The sequence below is a fragment of the Paroedura picta genome, chromosome 1 (genome assembly GCF_049243985.1).
Source record: "Paroedura picta isolate Pp20150507F chromosome 1, Ppicta_v3.0, whole genome shotgun sequence".
NCBI classification, from domain to species: domain Eukaryota; kingdom Metazoa; phylum Chordata; class Lepidosauria; order Squamata; family Gekkonidae; genus Paroedura; species Paroedura picta.
The window spans coordinates 85,260,404-85,285,397 of NC_135369.1; the positions used below are offsets into that span (position 1 = coordinate 85,260,404).

General features: G+C 43.9%; 1 protein-coding gene across 3 annotated transcripts in view; it reads left to right on the top strand.

The window, feature by feature from the left end:
* Positions 1-6,526: 6,526 nt before the first annotated feature.
* PCNX2 (pecanex 2) overlaps positions 6,527-24,994 on the top strand; it is a 158,989-nt gene continuing 140,521 nt past the window's right edge. The window contains exons 1-7 of one of the 3 annotated variants that reach the window (XM_077346189.1): positions 6,527-7,066; positions 8,304-8,503; positions 8,865-8,982; positions 10,068-10,104; positions 11,643-12,935; positions 23,010-23,139; positions 23,291-23,436. In XM_077346189.1, coding sequence (XP_077202304.1) covers positions 6,914-7,066; positions 8,304-8,503; positions 8,865-8,982; positions 10,068-10,104; positions 11,643-12,935; positions 23,010-23,139; positions 23,291-23,436 — 2,077 coding nt within the window. In that variant the 5' untranslated portion in view covers positions 6,527-6,913. The remainder of the gene's footprint in view (positions 7,067-8,303; positions 8,504-8,864; positions 8,983-10,067; positions 10,105-11,642; positions 12,936-23,009; positions 23,140-23,290; positions 23,437-24,994) is intronic. The other 2 variants (XM_077346198.1, XM_077346207.1) reach the window with 2 other exon arrangements.

A 24,994-nucleotide genomic window follows, 5' to 3' on the forward strand; every position in this document is an offset into this window, starting at 1 on the left:
AAGCTTGCCTGAGGAAGAGTGCTTGCACTCAAAAGCTCACGCCTTGAATAAATCTTCGTTGGTCTTAAAGGTGCCACAGGACTCTGGTTTTGTTTTGTTGTGCTGCTTCAGACCAACACGGCTACCCACTTGAATCTGCCCATAGGGAATAACGGAAAGCATGGCTAGCCATAGGAAACAAGGAAAAGCATGCCTGTCCATAGGGATTTATTGATTGATTGATTGATTGATTGATTGATTTATCATACTTATATACCGCCCTCCCCGGAGGCTCAGGAAGGTTTACATAGAACAAGGAACAATACATAAAACGTCTATAAAACATGTGGATAACCTTATAATAATAACAAATAGTTGTAACAGTACAATATAACAATACAACAATGTAACAGTACAAACAGGTCCAGGGCTTATTGGTGGAATTCTGAGGGGGGAGCAGGGGCCCTTCGGTCACTGTTGATTACGTCTGGTCTCAGCCAAATGCCTTGCAGAAGAGCTCCTTTTTGCAGGCCCTGCGGAACTGTTTAAGCTCCGTCAGGGCCCTGATCTCCTGCGGGAGCTCGTTCCACCAGGTGGGGGCCAGAACAAAGAATGCTCTGGCCCTGGTCGAGACCAGACGGACTTCTTTAGGGCCAGGGATCCTTAGCTGGTTGGTGGTGGTAGAGCGCAGAGCTCTTTTGGGAGCATAGGCGAGGAGGCGATCCCTCAGGTACACTGGGCCCTGACCGCGTATGGCCTTGAAGGTAATTACCAGAACCTTTAGTCTGATCCTGAATTCAACTGGTAACCATTGCAGCTGGTGGAGAATAGGCCGGATGTGAGACTTCCACAGTGTTGCTGCGAGGATCCTGGCTGCTGCATTTTGAACGAGCTGTAGCTTCCGGGTCAGGGCTAAGGGCAGGCCTGTATAGAGCAAGTTACAAAAGTCCAGTCTAGAAGTGATTGTTGCATGGATCACTGTGGCTAGGTGTTCCGGGGCCAGGTAGGACGCTATTAGTTTGGCTTGGCGGAGTTGGTAGAATGCCAGCTGCGCTACCTTTGTGATCTGGGTTTCCATTGTGAGGGAAGCGTCCAGAATCATGCCTAGGTTCCTGGTGGAGTGAGCCGTAGAGAGCTGCACACCATCCATGGCAGGCAGGCGCGCTTCCTCACATGGGCCTTTCCTACCCAGCCACAGGACCTCCATCTTTGAAGGATTGAGCTTCAGACGACTCTGCTTGAGCCATCTCATCACTGCTTCCAGACAACTGGCTAATGTTTCTGGGGGAGAGTCAGGGCGGCCATCCATCAGGAGGAAGAATTGAAAGTATACCTGCCCATAGGGAATACTGGAAAGCACGCCTGCCCATAGGGATTTAAAAACCGCACACCTGCCCATAGGAAACAAGGGAAAGCATGTCTGCCCATAGGGATTAATGGAAAGCACACTGACCATAGGAAACAAGGAAAAGCCAAGCCACTGTTTGAGGGCACTTAATGCCCAAGCAATATATCACTGGAACAACCCCCGCTGGTGAGGGGTTGTTCCAGTGATATATTGCTTGGGCATTAAGTGCCCTCCTCTGGACACGTTCCAGTTTGTTGCCCTCCTCTGGACACGTTCCAGTTTGTCAACATCCCTCTTCAACTGGGGTGCCCAAAACTGATCAAAGTACTCCAAGTGAGGCTGAACCAGAGCAGAGTACAGCAGTAGCATCACCTCGCATGATCTGGACATGATACTCCATTTGATACAGTCCAAAATCCCATTTGCCTTCTTAGCCACTGAGTCACACTGCTGACTCATGTTCAATGTATGGTCTACTAAGACTCCTAGATCCTTTTCGCACATGCTACTGCCAAGACAAGTCTCCCTCATCTTATACTGGTGTATTTGGTTTTTCCTACCTAAATGCAGAACTTTACATTTTTCCCTATTGAACTTCATTTTATTCAGTTTAGCCCACTACTCGAGCCTATCAAGATCATCCTGTACTCTGATTCTGTCTTCTGTTGGGTTTGCTACCCCTCCCAGTTTAGTATCATCTGCAAATTTAATAAATATCCCCTCTAATCCCTCATCCAAGTCATTTATAAATGTTGATTATATTGATGGTGTTGTAGTACTAGTTGTAGTATCAGAATAGGATCAGAGAGACTTGAGTTCAGATCACCACACTCCCTGGAAGCTTGCTGAGTGACCTTGAACCAGTCACTTGCTTTTTCTTAAACCTACATCACAAGGCTGTCGTGAGAATAAGAAAACAACTATGTATACTGCCCTGAACTCCTTGGAGGAAGGGTGGCATAAAACCAAGAATGCAGATTAGGAACTAGAACTAGCTCCAGTCTTCTCTGATATCTTTATTACATTCTATCTCACATTTCAAAGCTTGGAAGACTATTGCGGTTAATTCCTTCAACAGACCCGTTCTTCCTGGTACCTATGATTTTCCAGGTCAGTGTTATGGGAGTAGGATTAGAAATGTTCTGAAGAAAATATTGGTCAGTGATGCCGAGTTATCCTTCAGGACAGCTCTCTTGATGAACCATAAAGCCATGGCTACCCCCATGTCCATAACTAACAGCCCCCTGAAAAGTTTTCTGCCTGATAACTGTACTCTTCCAAGTCTACATCTATGCAGAGTAGTGTGTTGGCTTGCAAGGGAGAACTGCCAACCACTGGCAATCTTCTAAGATGTGAATGCTGCCAGCCTCAATCATCTTTTGAATTAATTGAGACACTGTTATCTTGAGCTTTCTGGTTACCGCTGCTTTTTACAGAGAAGCCTTGTCCAAGCCTCCAGGGTAATACTAACAACTTACCAGAATTGAATGGGTGTTTGAGGAGGAGGAATAAAACCTAAGAGATGGTGCTTCTGTGTAAACAACAATTAACTCCATTGCAACGGTAAAATCATCTGAAACTGTGATGCTCATAATCTGTTACTTCGATGAGTTTGCATTCCAGTCCAATTTCGCTGTCTGTTATTTATTTATTTATATTAGCTTTTATTAACAACCACTCCCAGCCAGCTCATGGTGGTTTACATTCAGATATAATACCCCCCAACATACAATTCAAATAATGGGAGCAAGATCCCATTTACATCATCCCTGCCCCCCCCCATCCATACCCAGCAGCAAGCCCCTACCACTACCCCAGCCACTACCCCGAGGGGTAATTCCTGCCCGGATGTCTGGCACATAAGGCCTATATGGGGAGGGATCAATCTTCAACCAGATTGCTGGCAGAAGAGTTCCATCTCACAGGCCCTGCAGAACTGTGAACAGGGTCCTCAGCTCTTCTGGGAGCTCATTCCACCTGGTCAGGACCAGGACTAAGAAGGCCCTGGCCCTGCTCGAGGCCAAGCATACCTCCCAGGGCTCAGGAACAACCAACAGATTCAAACCCACAGAGCAAAGAGCTCTGGGGGAGCATAAGGAGACAAGCAGTCCTTCAGATAAGCATGGCCCAGGCTGCAAATGGCCTTGAAGGTAATAACCAAGACCTGATCCAGAACCTAACCAGTAACCAATGCAGCTGCCTCAGAACAGGCTGTATATGGGCCCTCCAGGATGACCTTGTGAGGCCCCTAGCAGCTGCATTTTGGACCAGTTGCAATTTCTAGATCAGAGATAAGGGAAGGCCCACGTAGAGCAAGTTACAGAAGTCTAATCTGGAAGTGACCATTGCATGGATCACAGTGGCCAAGTGGTCTGGGGACGGCAGGGCACAGATGATAAAATGCCAGTTGGACTATTCTTGTGACCTGAGCCTCCCTAGATAGGGAGGTGTGAAAGATCACCCCCGAATTCCTGGCAGTAGCTACAGCCATAAGCTGCACCCCATCCAGGGAGAGCCAGTTTGGTGTAGTGGTTAGGAGTGCGGACTTCTCATCTGGCATGCCGGGTTCGATTCTGCCCTCCCCCACATGCAGCCAGCTGGGTGACTTTGGGCTCACCACAGTACTGATAAAACTGTTCTGACCGAGCAGTAATATCAGGGCTCTCTCAGCCTCACCCACCCCACAGGGTGTCTGTTGTGTGGAGAGAAAAGGGAAGGTGACCATAAGCCGCTTTGAGACTCCTTTGGGTAGGGAAAAGCAGCATGTAAGAAGCAACTCTTCTTCTAAACGTGCTGATCTTTTCTACCCGGCGGTTGAGAGGGGACATGATAGCCCTCTTTAAGTATTTGAAAGGTTGTCACTTGGAGGAGGGCAGGATGCTGTTTCCGTTGGCTGCAGAGGAAAGGACACGCACTAATGGGTTTAAACTACAAGTACAACGATATGGGCTAGATATCAGGAAATTTTCACAGTCAGAGTAGTTCAGCAGTAGAATAGGCTGCCCAAGGAGGTGGTGAGCTCCCCCTCACTGGCAGTCTTCAAGCAAAGGTTGGATACACACTTTTCTTGGATGCTTTAGGATGCTTTGGGCTGATCCTGCGTTGAGCAGGGGGTTGGACTAGATGACCTGTATGGCCCCTTCCAACTCTATGATTCTATTTTTCATTCAGTTTGAAGAAGATACCAGAAGGATATCAAAATGAGTTTGTACCTGGGATTGTGTTAATGTTATCCTGTATATTTCTCTGTATATGTTGATAGAGATTCCAGAGGAAATCTAGGAAATTAAAGGCCAGTCAGGTAATTTGGTGCGATCCATTATTAAAGAAAGAATTAGTAGGCATATTGGTGAACCAAAGCTAATGAGGAAGAATCAATAGATGAATTTTATAAGGGAAGATCTTGTCTTACTCGCTTTTTAGAGTTCTTTGAGGGGGTGAGCAAACATGTGGTCAAGGGTAACCTAGTATAGTGGTCCCCAACCTTTTTTAGGCTGGGGACCGGCAGGGCAACTGCCCCGCCCGCACATCACGGATGCGCGGCCTCGCCCGCGCATTGCGCATGCATGGCCCTGATTCCCTCTCCCCCCCCCTCCCACAGTAAGAAGCTTCCCGGGCCGCAAGCTTGTGACCTGGGAAGTTTTTTACTGCGGGGGGGGGCGGGGAGAGGGAACCGCAGCCCGGCGCCATGGCCTTCGTGGCCCGCAGGTTGGGGACCACTGACCTAGTATATGTTGTTTACCTAGACTTCCAGAAAGCTTTTGATCCTCATCAAAGGCTCCTAAGTAAACTTGGAAGTCATTTGCTAAGAGGACAAGTCTTCTTGTGGATTGAGAGCTATCAAATAAACAACAAACAGGGAATGAGTATAAATGGTAGAGGCTACAAACATAAATAGCTTCAAGAGGGACTGGATATTGAATTGAATGTATACAGCGTAATGCCAGCCACTCAAGGATGATGCAACAATAATACAATGCAGACTGAAGAATAGCATATCAATATAGAAAGAGGAGACTGGATAAATATATGGAGCAAAGGTTCATCAGTGGCTCTTAGCCAAAATGTGTAGATAGAGCACTCTGTATGCTTGATGCTTTGGAGATAACTGTGCAAAGACTTCTGGAGTTCTGGCCCTCCTGGTGGACCCCCAATGGCACTGGAGTTTTGGCCATTGTGCAACTGTTGGACTGGATGGACCAGTATATCTTTCCATCTGGTATTTTTACATTCCAGATAACCTTTGTATGGTATTCCTGACTTGTGGATGTTCTGAGTGGTTCTGGTTATTTCCCTTTAATTTACTCCTCCCCCCCCCCAAAAAAAAAAAGCAAGGTTAGGTTGTAATTTCTGGTATAAACACACACACACAAGCCATACCACATAATTGTATTGTGAAAAATGATTGTGATAGAAACTATTTTAGAAGAATTGCTTTATAAAATTAACACATGCATGCACCTTTCTGTGATCACAAGAATTGTTTTCCTAGATTGCATTGAGTAATTTTGGAACCAGTATGATCCCATCAACTTATTTGAAAAATGAATCATGGCAATAGTAGCTTACAAGGGCACTTGGAAAATTTATGAGGCTCTTAAAACAGCAGGTCATCAAAACAGGAGATACCATGGTCACAGGAAAGAATGACTGGAAATAAGAGTTAATAATGAGGAAAAAATATACCAGTTTACATATAGAAAAATTATTTGATCACACCCCCTAGTGGATATATTTAAAGTACATAATCAAGTTTAATAAAATCAGAGTCCAGTAGCACCTTTAAGACCAACATAGATTTATTCAAGGTGTGAGCTTTCGAGTGCAAGCACTCTTCATTAGTTTGGATCTTGCATTTATTTTATTAAACTCCTTTCTATAAAGGTGCCACTAGACTCATACTTCATTCTGCTGATTCAGACCACCCCTGAATCTTATATCTCAGAAAATGTTGGTCTAGGGTGCTTCTGGACTGTTGGTCTACTACAGACTAACCAAATGTAAAGTGGATATAGTGGCAGATCCAAGACTCTGTAGAGCCGGGTTCAAATCCCCACTTCACTATGATGCTCACTGGGTGACTTTGGACACATCGATTTTTTTTCAACCTCATAGGATTGTTATGATGGTAAAACGTTCAAGGAACTCCTCCGAAGCAGGTTTTAATAACAAAAGCAACAATGATAAGTGTTGGGAGCGAGATTCAGAATTCAAGCATAAATGTGGGCAGCAACTGGGACAGATTGCCCAGGGCTGACCGAGTGACGAGAACGCCGGTCCAGGAGAATGAATCTCCCGGCGTGCCCGAGGGAGGCATCCTACCACACGGGTAGCCTTTCGCTGGGTGGGCGGACCCGAGCGCGACTCCTCCTGCTCTCCTCATCCCGGTCGGCGCCGCCGCCGCGACAGTGCATCCCCGGAGCCCCGAAGCATGATGGGAAAATCCTTCCAGCATCCGGCATGAGAGGTCTCGGCGTCCTCCTCCAGGAAGCCGCTTAGCAGCAGCAGCAGCGGTGGCGGCCGCCGCCGAGGGAAGCGACGCTGTGGAGAGTGGGCAGCAGGCGGAGGCGGCCGCCGGGGTCGGCGATGGTGTCTCAGGCGGTGCAGCTGCTCCGGCAGGGCGTGTGGGCAGCGCTGACCGGGGGCTGGTACCACGACCCGGACCTAAGCAAATTCACCAACAGCTTTCATCTCTACCTATGGCTTTTCTTCCTACTGCTGCCCCTGGCGCTGCACTTGGTAAGAAGCGAAGCCCAGGCGTTCAGGGACAGCGAGAGCAATGGGGGGGGGGGGTTGCAAGGAAAAAGGGGTAGGCGAAGTCCTTTCCCCCGGCCTCGGAAGGCGGCAGAACGTGGAGGCCCATGGGCAAATGGAGAGCTAAGCCAGGAGACAGTCTAGTCACAGCATGAAGGGAATTATTGTGGACATGAAGAGCTAAAAAGGAGGGGTAAGAGGTTGTCTGCCGGTAAAATCCACTGTAAGTTCTTGTTTATTTTATTATCGAACTTTATGTCAAAGTAAGTACTGATCACTTACGTGAGAGGTAAAATCCTAAGGATATTATTCTAGAAGGAGGTTCCACTGATGTTGCCAGGACTGAGACCTATAAGAGTGATTATATATTTCTATACCTGTGAAAAGTACCTTTTCCCAAGTCAGACTATATAGCAAGTAGGGTTTACTTTAGGAATACATAGGACATCTAATTCTGTATACTGTGCTTCCAAGTTCCAAGAATGGAGATGGAGCTAATTAGAGCAAATTATATGCTGTTGGTACAACCCAGCCTTTGTTGATGTTTCGTCATTGTGTATTTTGGAGTCAGCCCTACTGTATGTAGTGAGACACTCTTCCAACTAAATAAGCATAGGATTGGGCTCCCAAGAGAACTTGTGGAATTTAAGGGCTGCACTTATCCATTCGACTTTGTTTTTAAAATTGCATCCTTTTGCATTGTGTATTGGATGTCCCAGCCAGTTGATTGTATTGACTTACTTTGTAATCTTACTTAAATCCTGGTGTTGTGTGTTGACATAGGGCTGGTCTAATATACTAACAATAAAATTGTGAATTGTGCATTGACTTTTGACTGAATAGTGTCATGTGTCTCAAGTACCATTATCATGATAAAAATGAGCTATGATGCCTCCCTGGATGGAACTAACTGTAAGCTGTTGTGGCATCTGAAGTGGGTGAAATGAGAAGCAGAACTGTGTTCTCTTGCCTACAATTATATGAGAACCAACTATAATTTGCTATTCCATCTCCAGTTTGGATGTCACACAGCAAACTGCAATCTCTGTGTGGAGAAAGAGCTCAAGGACTTTCTGTCTATGCAAGTAATGGTATTATAATTTCTGGAGTAACTAGAAATTAGCAATAATGATTGCTGTCTTAAATCAAAAGTGTTACAACGGATGACATCTTGATAAACAGTATCTTAATTTCACTATCTTCTTATTGTTCTCATTTCTAGGCATTCCCCCCAAATACCATCACAGCTTTCATCTACTGCAGTTCTGTGACTTTATTTTTCACAGTAATCAAGGTGGTCAGTTATCGCCTGCATGTTATGTTTGACAAAGGAGAAGTAATTCAACAACAAGTCTCCTGGAGGGAAGGAAAGCAAAATAAAGAAACTAAAAGAGATAATGTGGTTCGTCATATAAATCTTAGGTAAATTTTCTTCTCTGCCATATACAATGATCCCTGATGGCCTGTGGGGTATATACATACCTTAAGGGCATACACATAGAGAAGAAGACTTCTTATTTCCTTGATGTGAACAATGTGAGAAAATGGATGCTGTGCATTTGGTCCCTCCTCAATCTAAGAGGGCTTTGTGTACATATCTCTGCTGGAAAATTGGTTAATATGATCCTCTTATTAAGAGGGGACTAAATTAGCCCAACCTAAATAGCTGGTTCATGTGACTTTCAACTTTTTGTCAGGATAATATACTTTGGTATTGAAACCATTAATTGCTATTGTAAAGAATAATCACTACTGCCTTCTTTATCTCTGCCATTCTGAACAGCAATAACATAGGGGACAATGGTGCTTTTGAAGAGCTCAAACGTAATGGTTCAACACCAACGGTACACAGCAATGTAAAAGTCCAGGCTATACTGTCTCATCATTCTTCAGGAGTACTGGTTAGTATATATCTTTGTGTAATGATATATTACACAATAATACTGCAAGTCACTCTATATGTGTTACTGGATTCTATGTAGTTACAGGTCGAAAGTGAATTTTTCAAACAGAAGGATATGAATGATATTTTTACATTCCCTGTAATTTCTTGCTTGATTCCACATTTGGTATACAAACTAAAACTGAGATACTTGGTCTCATCTTAATATGTCACTAGATGAGACACTGAAAGATCTGTGAAAGGAGCTCTATGACGACACCTGTCTGCTGATCTAGAAAGTAGGGTTATAACAGGCTTTTGGGAAGACTTGGTCTTCTAGCACTTAATGGAATAGTAGCTGGAAGTTTTGATTTATTTCTTTTCAGTTTTAATACCCATATATTGGAGCTACATGTTACTGAAGACAAGTGAGGGGTGTCAAAATCAGCAACCTTGCTGTCTTAATCCTAGTAAACAAATTGCTTGATAGGTTGTCGTTGTGCTTCAGGATTCCTGGCTCTAGCAACTAGTATTCAATGGACAGGGAAACTCAGAGTGTGATGGTATCACATCATTAATTTTTGGTTATTGCATTTCATCAGAGGAATGTGAACAGATGGTATCGCTTTTTGGCGTAAGCCCTAATACTCCATTAACATCCAGTTCTTGCCATAGTTATAGATGCATTTGAAAATACAAAGCAAGAAATTCTTTAAGAATTCATAAAAGACAGGGGGGAGGGATTAAAAGGTTCAAATACTATGTTCTTGATCCGTTCCCTTATCCCATGATGTGATCAGTGTTACATCCTCTGACAATACTGATAATTTGTTAGGCAATGGGATGGGAGTGCCTGGTTTTGAATCCAGCACCTGCTTCCCTATTGTCCTTCATTCTTTGCAGAGTAAACAAGTAACTGTATAGTTACACCTATAAGATAGGGTATGTTGGATATAGTTATTACATTCAACAATTACAATTTCTTACCTTTGATTTTAATGGAATGAGGCTTGTACTCACTATGTTTTGCTACTGGGCAGTGTTTAAATTCTGCAACTTTTACAGAAAACTCATTTATTGTATTAATTCTGTGTTTCATTTTAGGAGCTGCCAGCACAAGAAACATTTGAAGACCTGAAAGGTATGTTACAATTTTTGTTATTGTTATCAAACTATTCTAAGAAAGCATTGTTTCTCAGTCTTTACAGCATATTTGTAGATAATTATATGACAAAACTTGACCCAAGTGGTCTTTTCATGAACCACATAGGCTAACGTATTTTATGCTGTCAAATCAGTTACAATATCTCTGTTCCTCTATTTTCCTTAAACAATCCAAACTGTTTCCCTCTCCTCTTTTCTCTATTGCGGACAAGAAATCACTGATTAATTTGTGCTCTAAAATGGTCTGTGATGTCCTACACAGGCCTTGTCTTCCTTAGATGCCCAGGTCCATTCTAATCACAGTTACTCAAAGTAAATCCCACAGAGTTTAATGGAATTTACTTTTTCAAAAGAACGATTAGGAATGTAGACTTCTCTATTAAAGTTAAAGCCTTCATCATAAGAAACATTTCTATTTAGTATATCTTTATTTTGCTGATTCCACAAAGATATTAGGGAAGCATATATAATTTCCTTCTACTCCATTTTATCGTCTCCACAGCAATATGATGTATGTTAGTCTGAGAGCAAGTGTCTCACTCAAGGTCATCCAATGAGCTTCTGTAGCAAAGTTTACACATGGGTCTCCTAAACTGTAGCCCAACTGTCTTACCCCACACTAGCTATTTAATTAGTTTGTGTATGGTATGTAGACGTGGTGAACTTCCTCTGTTTGATTTCTCAGTAGTTCAGGATGTCTGAACTGGATTTAATTCAAAGGTTAATATTTTGGTCAACTGAATAAATATCTCCAAGTACTTAGGGGCCTCTATATTTTGTCATGATAGCCAAGTCATAAGGTGATCATGCTTGTTCTAACAGATTTCAGACCATTAACTATTATTATTTCAAATATAAGCTGCTCAAGAGCAGTTTGAATCTTTTGCATTTGATGTTTAAGCCAGTACAAGCCTGTATAGCAGGGGTAGTCAAACTGCGGCCCTCCAGATGTCCATGGACTACAATTCCCAGGAGCCCCTGCCAGCATTCGCTGGGAATTGTAGTCCATGGACATCTGGAGGGCCGCAGTTTGACTACCCCTGCTGTATAGTGTAGTGGTAGAGTTTTGAGCAGGAAACTCTGGTTCACATGACCATTTCCCATGAAAACCACTAGTTGACCATAGGCCAATCACACTATCTTACTCTACATGGTTGTTACTATTGGGGTGAAATGGAATGACCCCAGTGTCTTCCATCTTGCGCTCCTTGGAAGAAGATAGGATATAAAAAGAAATAAGACTCCTTAATGTTCTCTAGGATGGTATTACCTACATGAAAGTTAAGTGTACATATGCATATATTCATACTGATCTGTTTTTTTCTTATGTAGACATTACATCTTGAATACATAGTTGGTATTGTCACAAGAAATATGAAAGCGATGGGATGTAGCTAAACTTCATTGTCCTATTAATCTTACTGGGAATATTGGATAGATTCTCTGAGATGCCTATAGCAGCAGAACGTCATGTGATTTATGATGACCTTTATATTTGTGGGTTTGTTTTATTAGGGGTAATGATTTTAGAAGACCAGGCTGCTCAACCGATTTCATCTACCTCACCCTGTGTCAAAACAGATATTATAACTGCTTCTATGGCACTTATGTCAAGTTCTACTACATCAGCAATAGTGGCAAAGCCAAATGCTATGGAGACATTTATCAGTAGTACAACCAGTGAAAAAGAAGAGAAAGCGCAACCTCCTGGCCATAATGGGTTAGATGATACTGCTCTTGATAAAGGTGTGGCTAAAAAATTGCCAAGTCTTTCTTTGTCTCAGTATGACATTTTAAAAACTGGCCTTTCCTTTGAACCTTGGAACAGTGATAATTCAGTCATCATTTCAGAGCACTTAAACAATCCAAAATGTTTCAAGAGAGAGAAATTATTGGATGTATCAGCCCAAGACAGCATTACAAGCAGTTGTCCACAGTGTAATATGGCGGCAGTCAAGAGAAGTGATGGACCTGTAGAAAGTTCTCATGTTGATGATATGAAGATACACCTTGATGATTCAGACAGTGAGATAGCTGTGGCCTTTGTTGACAATTCTCTTCCTGGAGACGTGCTTCCACTTCATGAACCAATTAAAATCATTATCACTATGAGCAGTACTCAAAATTTGACTAGTGATTTAGAAGGCTCACTCCATCTGAAGATGCTGGGTTCTGAAAAGTCCAATTCAAACCTTGATTCTAGCACTGATGCAGTGGATCAACGCAGTGTACAAAACAATAATGAACAAGTGAGAATACCTGTAATTACTTTTGAATTATCTGATGATAGTGGAGTACGTGCTTATCAAGAAGCAAGTGAAAGTTTAAGAACACCAGAGAATTTAAATGTAGATGCATCATCCAACCAATGTTCTGGCTATGAATCTGGTGAACAAGACCATGCTGAAAAAGAACATAGTGATAATCCAGCCAATAGCCATGTTGAAGTATGTACTTCTCCAGAAAATGTTTCTGAGAATCTGGCAAACACAACGGTGCTTTTGAAAGAAGGACAACAAAATTTAGGTCTTCCCTCTTGTAAAACAACTCATGAGAAGAGACATGCTCGTGTACTCAGTGTGGACAGTGGGACAGATGTCCTTTTGAGTAAGAATTCCATAGAGACAGTCAGTGACAAAGAAAAACTTTTGCCAACATCAAAATCTGACCTGGAAGCTAAAGAAGGACAGATACCAAATGAATCTAATTTCTTGGAATTTGTCTCACTGCTGGAATCTATTAACACCTCAAAGGCAGCAGCATTTGATTGCAAAGCAGAAGCTGCAAAAGACAAGGGCCTGTCTGGAGGTACACTGCATGCTTTCAACAGTATTCATCAATGTGTTCAGTTCTAGTCACTTTACAGACATGCCCTTCTCAACATTTTTGTTTGCCCATTCTGCAGAATTATAGATGTGTGGGATGGGATCTCTCCTGATCATCTGAGGTAGGCTGTTCCATAAGCTAGGAGCCACAACAGAGAATGCTTTTGAACAGGCAGCCATTGATTTTACCCAGTTGCAGGATAGCGCTCCCAGAAGGCTTTGCTCCAGTGAGTCAAACTGTCGTGGTGGGTCACAGTTACGGAGTCCTGCTGGTGTGTGGGTCCAAGGCCGTTAAGGATATCCAGGTGATAACCGGCAATTTGAACTTAACCCAGTGATTGATGGGGAACCAATGGAGTGCTTGAAGAATAGATGTGATGTCCTTTGAAAAGTATGCATGTCCTCTGAAAAGTATCTGAGCTCCAGGCACAGTTTTCCCTAGGGAAATTTTAGAATGCAAGATGCTGTTGCATGTAATATTTAAAACCGAAAGGGTACACAAATAAGTGATCAGCTGCTATCTGACTTATAATGAAATGTTAGAATCATAGAACTGGAAGGAGCCATACAGGCCATGTAGTCCAACCCCCTGCTCTACGCAGGATCAGCCCAAAGCATCCTAAAGCATCCAAGAAAAGTGTGTATCCAACCTTTGCTTGAAGACTGCCAGTGAGGGGGAGTTCACCACCTCCTTAGGCAGCCTATTCCACTGCTGAACTACTCTGACTGTGAAAAATGTTTTCCTGATATCTAGCCTACATCATTGTACTTGAAGTTTAAACCCATTACTGCGTGTCCTCTCCTCTGCAGCCAACAGAAACAGCATCCTGCCCTCCTCCAAGTGGCAACCTTTCAAATACTTAAAGAGGGCTATCATGTCCCCTCTCAACCTCCTTTTCTCCAGGCTGAACATTCCCAAGTCCCTCAACCTATCTTCATAGGGCTTGGTCCCTTGGCCCCAGATCATCTTCGTCGCTCTCCTCTGTACCCTTTCAATTTTATCTACGTCCTTCTTGAAGTGAGGCCTCCAGAAGTGTACACAGTACTCCAGGTGTGGTCTGACCAGTGCCGTATACAATGGGACTATGACATCTTGTGATTTTGATGTGATACCCCTGTTGATACAGCCGAAAATGGCATTCACCTTTTTTACCGCTGCATCACACTGCCTGCTCATATATAGTTTACAATCCACAAGTACCCCAAGGTCTCATTCACACACAGTGTTACCTAGAAGCATATCCCCCATCCAGTAGGCATGTTTTTCATTTTTCTGACCCAAATGCAGAACTTTACACTTATCTTTATTAAATTGCATCTTGTTCTCATTTGCTCATTTTTCCATTGTGTTCAGATCTCGTTGAACTCTGTCTCTATCTTCCGGAGTATTTGCCAGTCCTCCCAATTTGGTGTCATCTGCAATGTTCTGCTCCTTTGTTCAGCTGCTGCAACAGCATTATTTTAGATTAGTTCCCAGTGACATATTATCTAATTTTTTATTGTTCTGACATACAGTACTACTGCTTGCTTTGGGCCAGTAGCGGCTGGCAGTATTTTTCACTAGTGCAATGAGAATGTTCATCCACAGCACACTATTGATTTATGAGACTTCAAAGTACTACATACAAATATATCCATTATTGTGATCTTAGGAACAGTATAAGAGACCTGCTGGATCAGACCAGTGATCCATCTAGTCCAGCATCCTGTTTTATACAGTGGCCAAATAAATCATCAGTAAACTATATAAAACCCGCTCACCCACTACTTGATTGGTCCTTATCCAGGAATGGTCTGCCCAGATAGTTTAGATCCAATCAGGAGTTTGCCCTCAGCCAAGAAGGGCTTAATAAGGAATAAGCTCTCCACCAACTTCCTGCTGATTTCAGAAGTTTGAGCCAGCCTCAGAACATGCCCTGCTGTCAGCCCCCCCCCCCCTTCTGGCCCTCTGGGACCCAGGGTGCCCAGGAAGCCTCAAGTCTTGGGGAAACTGTAGAAAAGGCACAGAAACACCATGAGGCCATGAGATCATGTGGCTTTCTAGTAGAGAATTTCCCAGTAGCAACTTCCCAGTAGAAGAAGAGCTGGGATCCAAAGCCAGGGCTTTTCTCCAGGGGGACTGATCTCTGTTGCCTACATCTGACCTGCAATTCCAGCAAATCCCCAGGTCCCAACCTCTCCCATCCCACAACCTCTCTGTCACAGAGTTCCCCCATCTCAAGCAAGCCCTTTGATCAGGAGCCTGGAGATGATCTATCATTGTATTGCCCCCCCTCCAAAACAGCCATTTCCCCCTGAGGAGCTGAACTCTATAGTCCAATTCCAGGAGATTTCCAGGCCACACCTGGAGGTTGGTGGCCCTTGGGACAGGAATGTTCCTTGAGGTTTGGAGGCGGGGCCTTAAGACTTCAGGGGTGGGCAGGAAGTTTTGTGATGTAGCTAGCCCCTGGGAAGGCCACATTTCAGGTTTGCATCCTAGCGCCTGCTGTATTCTTGGGTACAATGGGCTTTGCCTCTAGTGTAAACATATTTCTGAATTTGCCATTAAATGTAAAGATGAATGGATGACGTATTTCTTTAGATTGTACATGGTTGACTTGGAATTTACTGCAAGACTCAGCATCTGGAAATTTACCAAAAATATGCATTACAGTGAAAGTATCCTTTCAAAAGACCCCCTCTTACCACTTGTAATTGCTATCACTATGACAGAGCATCTGGCTTTCTAGATATTAACACGCAAAACCTGCACTGGAGAGATTCACAGCCTGTGAGCAGACAGAACCAACTTCTATTCCTTAAAGAAATTCACTATATAGGAATACTCTTGAAGACAGTATAGAAACTTCCATTAGTATGGAATGTAGATGGTCATTTAATATCTGGGGAAATTTGAGGGTCTCAAAATGTGGGGTTCAATAGGCTCTTATTTGCAACTTTTATGGAAAAATGTGCTTTTTTAATAGTCGTATTTACTGACTTGGAAATCTTTCTTGGGGTAGCCTACTCATAATTTAAGGCCATATGGTTCTGTACTATATTGTGGCATGGGATAAATTTCTAAGCATCTTTAAGATGCTTACAAAGCATCTTTAGTGATACTGCCAATAGCTTCTATGGTTGCTAATATGTGCTTCTCCACAAGCAGCCAGCTGGATGACATTGGGCTCATCACAGCCTTGATGGTGCTGTTCTGACCAAGAAGTCCTGTCAGAAGCTCTCTCAGCCTCCCCTACCTCACAGAGTGTCTGTTGTGGAGAGAGGAGGGGAAGGTGATTGTAAGCTGCTTTGAAACTCCTTCGGGCAGTGAAAAGTGGGGTATATAAACAACTCTTCTTTTGTTGGTTTGGCTAATGAAGTTTTGAGTATTATTTAGAAATTAATTTCATGTCCAGGCAGGGCCACATATATACTGATAACACATTTACGATAAATATGAGAAATCTTCATGGTCAGGCTCCTGCTGTCTTGTATGCAAATAGCACCTCGGCTCATGGAACCAAGTGTTGTGACAGTAAACTTTCACAGCCATGAATGTGATAAGGAAGGAGTACGGGGACAGACTTTTTAATTGTAGCTCAAGTGTGACTTTCCATTAATGTCTTTTTTTTACCAGAACCTAATCTTCAGGTTGCATCCGATAGCTTAGTTGAATCAGGGCAGGAACAAAGGCTTCTTCTTGTGAATGAAGTTCTTCAGCCATCTGGTTAAAGCTTGGCAATACTTTGCCAGGCTCTTGTAAGGAATCTCTGGTGTACTGACCGTAGGGCCTGTAGGTCTTCCCGTTTGTTTTTTCTATGGAGCTAAATACGGGTTTTGGGGGCAGACATGCTTTAAATCCATAAAACAAACAAAACCCACACCTGAACAATAATAAGATATTGCTTTAGGAAGCTGAATAAATTCTCCTTAAAAACATTTGAATGAAATAAATTTCTGAAGTAAGGAATGGCTCCAATGGGGCGGTCATGCATCCAATCCTATCTATCTAAGATGGCCTGAGTGATGGCATTGACAGGGTAGGATGCACAATACTGCTGTGACAAGTAGGACAAATTTGGAGCAAACCAAAACTAAGTTTCCTTGACCAGATCAATAACCACCGTCACCACTACCACCCTTGGCTGCTTGTCCGGTGGAATGGAACATGTGGACAAAATAAGGGAGTAGGATTTATGATGCCATAATTGGCCTGGACTGTGGTGCCACAACCTTTCAGAGTGCAAGGTACAGCTAGCCTTGTTCCACGTGACTTTAGAAATCAGGGGTAGATGCTTGAAAGCCCACCAGCTCCCTTAGAAAGGGAAGTGGAACAGGTTTCCACAGAATTTGATATTCTATAATTGGTAGCAGCAAAAGGGGAGTAATCTTCTAGAGAGATTTAAAAGTAATTTTTTTATTAAAAATGCATACATAAAAGCTTAACGTTTTTCTGATAAATATCTTTAAACAGCCCCATGGCGCGGAGTGCCACGGACTGAATAAAGCAGTAAGGGCAGTGTGGGAGGAGTTAGGGCGGGCCCTGCCCGGAATAAAAACTCGGCCTGATTGGCCCCTCCGAGTGTCCATCCCGCCCCAAGCAGCCAATGGGGAGCCACGCAAAGCGCGGCTCCCCATTGGCTGCTTCACCTGCCCAGACAGCCACAGGTGAGGGGTGAGCCGCACCACCTTCTCCCGGCCGGCGGAGCGGCCTTGCCGCATCGTAGACGCAGCGAGGCCGCTCCGCCAGCCGAGAGAAGGCTCGAGAGAGCCTCGGGTGGCGGGGTGGGCCTGGCAGCTTTCTCCCGGGCGGCGAGGCCGCTCCGCCACCCGGGAGAAGGCTCGAGAGAGCCTCGGGTGGGGGGTGGGCCTTGCAGCCTTCTCCCGGCCGGCGGAGCAGCCTCTCCGCGTCGTAGACGTGGCAAGGCCGCTCCGCCGGCTGGGAGAAGGCTCGAGAGAGCCTCGGGTGGGGGGTAGGCCTGCTCTCAGGCCATCTAGGGCCCATTTCATTACAAAGTGAAATGGGCTTTAGATCTAGTGCAACAATAATTGAAATGTTAACATCTTACAAAGTACTGGGCATAAAGTGTCATCTCTGAAGCTTTCAGGCATTTGAATAGAGTATTTTTTATCTGAAGATCTGAAAACTTATAGTGAAGAAATAAATCTTGATTTAACATGGAATGGCTTACTGTTAATCCATGGCTTACTGGAATGGCTTACTGTTAAACAGACAACTCTTTACATATGGAACAGAGGTTTGTGAGTGGCTGTTAGCCACAATGTATAGATCAGTGGTTCTAAACCTGGGGGGGGTCGAATGACCCTTTCACAGGGGTCGTGGCAGGGCAAGCAGCTTGGCCAGGGGGGGCGCCATCTACACAACAGCCTTTCAGGGTAGACTGAGACAGAGCGTTTGACTGGAGCAGTGGAAAAGAGTGAGATCAGCATGGTGGGACAAGAGGCAGAACTGAACCGAGAAACCCCGGAAAGAAACCAATTTATATACAATCATGAACAATGTATCTTCACGCCATTGGTCAGTTTCAGTTTAATTTCTGTGAAAGAACACTTGCATAATTTTATGGTTGGGGGTCATCACAACATGAGGAACTGTATTAAAGGGTCATGGCATTAGGAAAGTTGAGAACCACTGGTATATATGGACCATTATGTCTAGGTTAGTGATGCTCTGTATTTTTTGGGCTTGGGGTTCAACATTGGGAGGGCTTCTGGAGTTCTGGCCCTGCTGGAGGACCTCCTGATGGCAACAGGTTTTTGGACAGTTTGTGATACATAGTGTTCGTCTGGATGGGCCACTGGCCTATTCCTACAGGGATTCTCTTGGTGTAGTGGTTAATAGTGGTAGCCTCTAATCTGGAGAGTCAAGTTTGATTCCTCACTCCTCCATATGCAGCTAGCCGGATAACTTTGGACTAGTCACAGACTTCTTACAGCTGTTTTCACAGAGCAGTTCAGACAGAGGTTTCTCAGGCTCACCTAACTCACAGGGTGTCTGTTGCAGGAAGGAGGGAAGGCAATTGTAAGACACTTTGAGACTCAGGTAATGAAAAGTAGTTAATGATGTGACATGAAATATAAAATGAAAAACTAGCTCCGCCGGCTGGGAGAAGGCTGGCCGGCCCACCCCCCACCCGAGGCTCTCTGGAGCCTTCTCCTGGCCGGCGGAGCGGCCGGGAGGAGGCTGGCCGGCCCACCCCCACCCGAGGCTCTCTGAAGCCTTCTCCCGGCCGCTCCGCCATATTCCCTGGGCGGGTGAAGCAGCCAATGGGGAGCCACGCTTTGCGCGGCTCCCCATTGGCTGCTTGGGGCGGGATGGACACTCGGAGGGGCCAATCAGGAGCTCCTTCGCGGCTCCTGATTGGCCCCCTCCGAGTTTTTATCCCAGACAGGGCCCGCCCTAACTCCTCCCACACAGCCCTTACTGCTTTATTCAGTCCGTGGCGCTCTGCGCCACGGGGCTGTTTAAAGATAATAAAGCTTTAATATTCTGCTAATGTCTTTTCCACTCCCACTGTTGCTATGTTAGCTGTTGTATCTTAGCACTGTTGCAGGAAGATCTCCAAGTACAGTGGGGAGTTTGGAGTAGGAAAGGGCATGTTTTTAGCAGTCTGTATTGATGAATGTCTGAATGTGTTTTAGTGGGGTTTCAAAGGACACTGCAAATTCTTTTCTGAAGCCCAAAGTAACAGGGATGGAATACTTAACACCGAACCCCACAGAAAACCTAATGATTGTCCAATCAGACAACAACTCATAATGATAATGGATCTCTTACCATCTGTGTTGGCCAATCCCACTACTAACACCAGAAATTATAGAAATTTTCAAGGCTCCCAGAACAAGGGGTGCAAATGGAGACAGCTGATGTCAGCAGAACAGAATTCAAGTAGTTTGAACTACAGAACGACCTATGCACCATGCATTGTATAGTATTATCTTCTGTCTCCAGTTACCCTGTCATGTGTTCACTATGTATTCACGTGACAGGGTAACTGGAGGGGGACCACTCAACATTAACATTTACTACATTTAGCAATTACATTTCTTTAATGCACATTCTAGCACTTGTTTACGAAGGTACCCTAAACCAGGAGTAGTCAACCTATGGTCCTCCAGATGTTCATGGACTACAATTCCCATGAGCCCCTGCCAGCAAATGCTGGTAGAGGCTCATGGGAATTGTAGTCCATGGACATCTGGAGGACCACAGGTTGACTACCTCTGCCCTAAACTATAATGATAACAGGTATCTCTCATGGTAGGCTACAGTTTGTGGTATATGTCTTCATCTTCTAACTTTGTATCATATCTCTGAGGTTAGAGCCTATTCTCCACACAATAGATAATGCACTTTCAGTGCACTTTAGAAATAGATTTTCCTGTTCTGTACTGGAATATCCAGGTGCCAAAGCACTTTAGTGCATTATCCTAGGATAGCGATCTCCAACCTGTGGGCTGCGGACCACATGTGGTCCTAAGACTAATTGGAGGTGGGCCCCAAAGGACGCCTTCTCCCCCCCCCCCCCGGCCCTTTACTTCATCCCCCCCCGGCCCTTTACAATAGCGATCCCCAACCTGTGGGCCACGGACCACATGTAGTCCTTCGACTAACTGGAGGTGGGCCCCCCCCGGCCCTTTACTTCATCCCTCCCAGCCCTTTACAACACACTTCATTGCTGTGGCATGTCTGTATCTTATTTTGAAGGGATGTTTAAACATAACCATAGCGATCAGAGAGTGCTAGGGCAGTGGTTGAGAGTAGAGGAGTAAACTACCCCCCCCCACCGGGGCTCAGTAAAAGGCGTTGAGTGGTCCCCGGTGAGTGGCCCCCGGTGATAAAAAGGTTGGGGACCACTGCTTTACAACACACTTCGGGTGTCATTGTCTCCCATCACTCTCAGATGGGACCATCTCGTTGCAGAGAAACAAGCTCAGGGTTCCCATTGATTTGTCATTGTCATGAGTTAAAATAGTGAATATTTTCATGAGTGAAAATAAAATGTTCCTTATGTTCATTGTTGTGGCGTGTCTGTATCTTATTTTGAAGGGATGTTTAAACATTACCATAGCGATCAGAGAGCGTTAGGGCAGTGGTTGAGAGTAGAGGAGTAAACTACTCCCCCCCACCGGGCCTCAGTAAAAGGCATTGAGTGGTCCCCGGTGATAAAAAGGTTGGGGACCACTGTCCTAGGACATTACCTGACAATTATCTGATTGAATAGAGCACTTGATCCTGTGGAAATGGGCACATATATTTGTAACATAACACCTTCAAAATTATGTTAGCAGCACTTATGACAACAGCAAAATTAAGGAATTCAGGACATAGAAATTTTCAGTTTTAAGGTACACAAAATATAGTTGGTTTTGGTTCATTTCTTTGTCAGGTGTCATAAGCACATTAAGCTAGTATACAGTTGCTCCATTGATAATCTGTTAATTTCTAGATTCAGTGCAAGGTTCTTGTTCTGACCTGTAAAGTTTTTCATGGCTTGGAACCTACATATCTTCAGGACTACCTGTTCTCTGCTGTAGCATTTCTGCTTGGTTGAGTGAGGCATTTTGAAAATATCACCTTATAGACAGGTACAAATGGTGTCTACTCAGATTAGAATAGTGGCTTCTGTTGTTTGAGATGGTCTCCCTGGTAAAGTGGGTGCTGTGTATGGTAGAAGTGTGGGATAATAGTCTTGTAAAATACATTGTAAGAGTTTGGGTTACAGAGTAATGCAAACATGGAGAAAGCAAATACCTCAATAAATAAATTATTGTTCTTTTTGTTCTTTTTATTATTGCCACTGATGAGGGATGGGAGAGTAGGGTTAGCAGATCTAGACTGGGGAAGGAGAAAGACCACAGCAAGGTGCAATGCCAAAGAGTCAATCCCCCAACAGCGGCCATTTTCTGTAGGGGAACTGAATTATGTAGTCTGGACATGCTGTAACTCTGGGGGTTCCCCAGATCCCTGCTGGAGGCTGGCATCCCTAGACACACATCACTTGACCAGAGAAGAAGTGAAAAATTGGATCCAATGGAATAGTCTGCTAACAGAAGGGTGATTTTTTAAACATTTTTTCCCTTCTCCACATCAAGCTTCCAAGATCCCTTTTCTTTTGCTCCTGAGGTTTCCCCAGTTCCAGGAACAGCATTTCAGGGGACATTGGAAGGGGAGAGGTGAAGAAGTCCCACTCTGGTGGCAGAAATCTCTCTTGTCTGAAAAGTTTTTCCATGGGATTCAACCATGCGATAAACTGGACACACAGACGACCAGGAAGTACATGCTCCTGTTCATGCTCCCTCCACACTTGAGAAGGATAAATAATAAAGCTCTCCCCTTATAAAGTAAGAGCAATCATTTGTGGGCGTCATGCACACAGATCGTAGATATATTAGTATTTGGAATAAGGAGCAGAAGGAAGGAGATGTTCGCTGAAGTAATAAGAGAAGTGACTAGGAGTTAAGGGAGAATGCTGGAAGAGAAATAGGATGGGGGGCAGAAGAGAAGACGTATCTGTTCATGGAAATGGGTAAAACAGTATTATAGAAAAATGAGAGGATGTAAAAGGAATGGGTATGCTAGACTGTGAGGAAGGAGTGAGGAGCAAAAAGGAGGCATACGTGCATTTATGTGAGAACATGATAAAGAGTTTCAGGGTATAATTTTAAATATAAATAATTATTCTTTTCCTTTGATTTTAAATGCCTACAAAATTTTTATAGTTCCCTCTTTTTCAATTGTTGCTTGGTTTCTCTCTGCGTGTTGCAAACAGGAGTTCCTCTAAAATCGTTACGAATGGGCAGTTTAGGATATGTGCACAGTTATGCTTCCCAACCATGTTCTGCATGATCTTGCTGTTTCTGGGGTTTCTCAAAGCCTGAAGTCTGTTTCAGGGGTTTCTCAGTGGTAAAAACAGATGAGAAAGACTGATCTACCCAATGCCTAGGTGGCTCTGTTTTGTGGATTTTATAATCTGTATGGCAGAGCCAAATTAGGAATTAGATATAGGGTTCTATTGTACCAAAAGCCAACTTCCTTCCTCTGTGCCTCTTTTAGATGGCTGCATTGCAGAGAAAAAAGAAGTGACTCTGGAATCAGAACGGAACTGTGCACACAGTTCTTCTAAGCAGGACAGTTCAGAAGTGCAGAATCAAGACTGTGCTGAACCTGGAAAGTTCACTTCTCAGTAAGAAACATTTCCTTCACATTTCTGTTGCCTATGATGATGTGTGTTGTTTGAAGAACTAATCTTTTATTTAATCTCTCTTTCATTTTGTTGATGACAAGGAGGAAAAGCTCTATTCCTAATGTTAGTTTTGGAACTTTTTGTTGTCCAGTTACCCGGGCACCAGGCAAAGGAAGATCATCTACCGAGTTACTTCTCAGCAAGACAGTTCTGTCTTGCAAGTTATAAGTGGGCCCGAAGCTTCTGTGCAAGAAGAGCTGCCTGTGGATGCAATGCATGTCTTCATAGATGAACATGGTATGTTTTTATGGAGAATTTAACTACTGTGGTATGGGGAGGAAAGATTTCTATGCATTTAAAAATACTAGGTTTAAAAAAATGCTTAAAATATTAAGCAGCCTTGAAGCTTCTGCCTTTTCCTTGTATCACTTTAAAAATTTGACAAACTGATACATGCTATTTTTTATATTTATTAGTGTAAAACATTTGTATCCTTCCTTCTGACCCAATTAGGGCCCTCAAGGCAGCAAAGAGTTAAAAATACATTAAAAATCAAGAAAATGCATTTATATAAAGCAGCAATTCAAACAGAGAAAGGAGGGTCAATAAGGAATGCCACTTAGCCACTGCCATTGATTCCTCTTCCCTTTATCTCCTCTTGGTTGGGCTTTTCAGCCCCTCCTTTGAAGAGAAGTGAGAAACGCCCCCAGGTCAGGGCAGATTCCCAGCCCCATGGATGGGGGAGAGAGACCCACAGTGCTGAATAAAACGGCAGCCACAGCTTTACATCTATAGTGTATATTGAACAAACACTTAGAAATCCTGCTGTGGCTTATTTTATGGGTATGTCTTATTTTTGGGAAAACATGGTAGTTTGGTCCCTTACCACCCATGATGAAGGGTGACAAAATGATGATCAATTAGAGTTGAGTTGCGAGGCTTATTGCTCCACCATGACCTTCTGTTCATGACTCATACAGAAAAGGAGCTGGCTACCTTGTCAGGTACAGTTGAGCTCTGCATGTACCAACTTGCTGGTCATTCCTGGCACCAGGGAAGCTCACCTGGCCTCGACCAGGGCTAGGGCCTTTTCGGTCTTGGCCCCTACCTGGTGGAATGAACTCCTGGGGCCTTTCCACACAAGGACCAATGTTGCTAAATGTTTACAGTATGCAGAAACGCTATGTTTAATAGTGGAATTTTGTCATTCCATTTCTTCAAGTGGAATATTGAAGTCCCAGTAGTGGTCTATTTATTCCCCACAGGTTTCTGGTCTCACTGGAATTACAACAAAGGAGGCAATATTTTTCCATGCTTCTTCCCACCCCTGGCCATCAATCAAACAGAACAGCCAATGAACTGTTGTGTTTGTGCTCCCGAAAAGCCCCTTTCCCTTTAAAAACTGCCTTGCCCGCTTTCTGAAATCTAGCAGGGTCACTAGGCAGACTAAGTTCACCCATCCATCCCAAGGTTAACGTTGGGGATGGGGATTATTTTCCCCCCATTTTTACCGCCATGGTTGGAGTGTTTCATGTAGTTTTAATTATTGGTTTTGGTTAAGTTTTATTGGGGTTTTAGGCATTTGGATTTTATGTATTGTGGTTTTATTGTGACCCGCCGCGAGCCCTTGTGGGAGCGGCAGGATCAAAATGTAAAGATAAATAAAAAAATAATAAAAATAAAAACCCAAACACACCAGTCACAACGAATATTTGTTCAATCATTGTCTCAGAAAGACCTTTTTTGCTGGTGTAGGAGCTGGCGCTTAATCATTTTCATGCTCTTCAAGTAACCCCCCCCCCCCCATGGACGTGATTTGTGGCCGGAATTATGGGCAGTGTCGAACAGGGGGCTG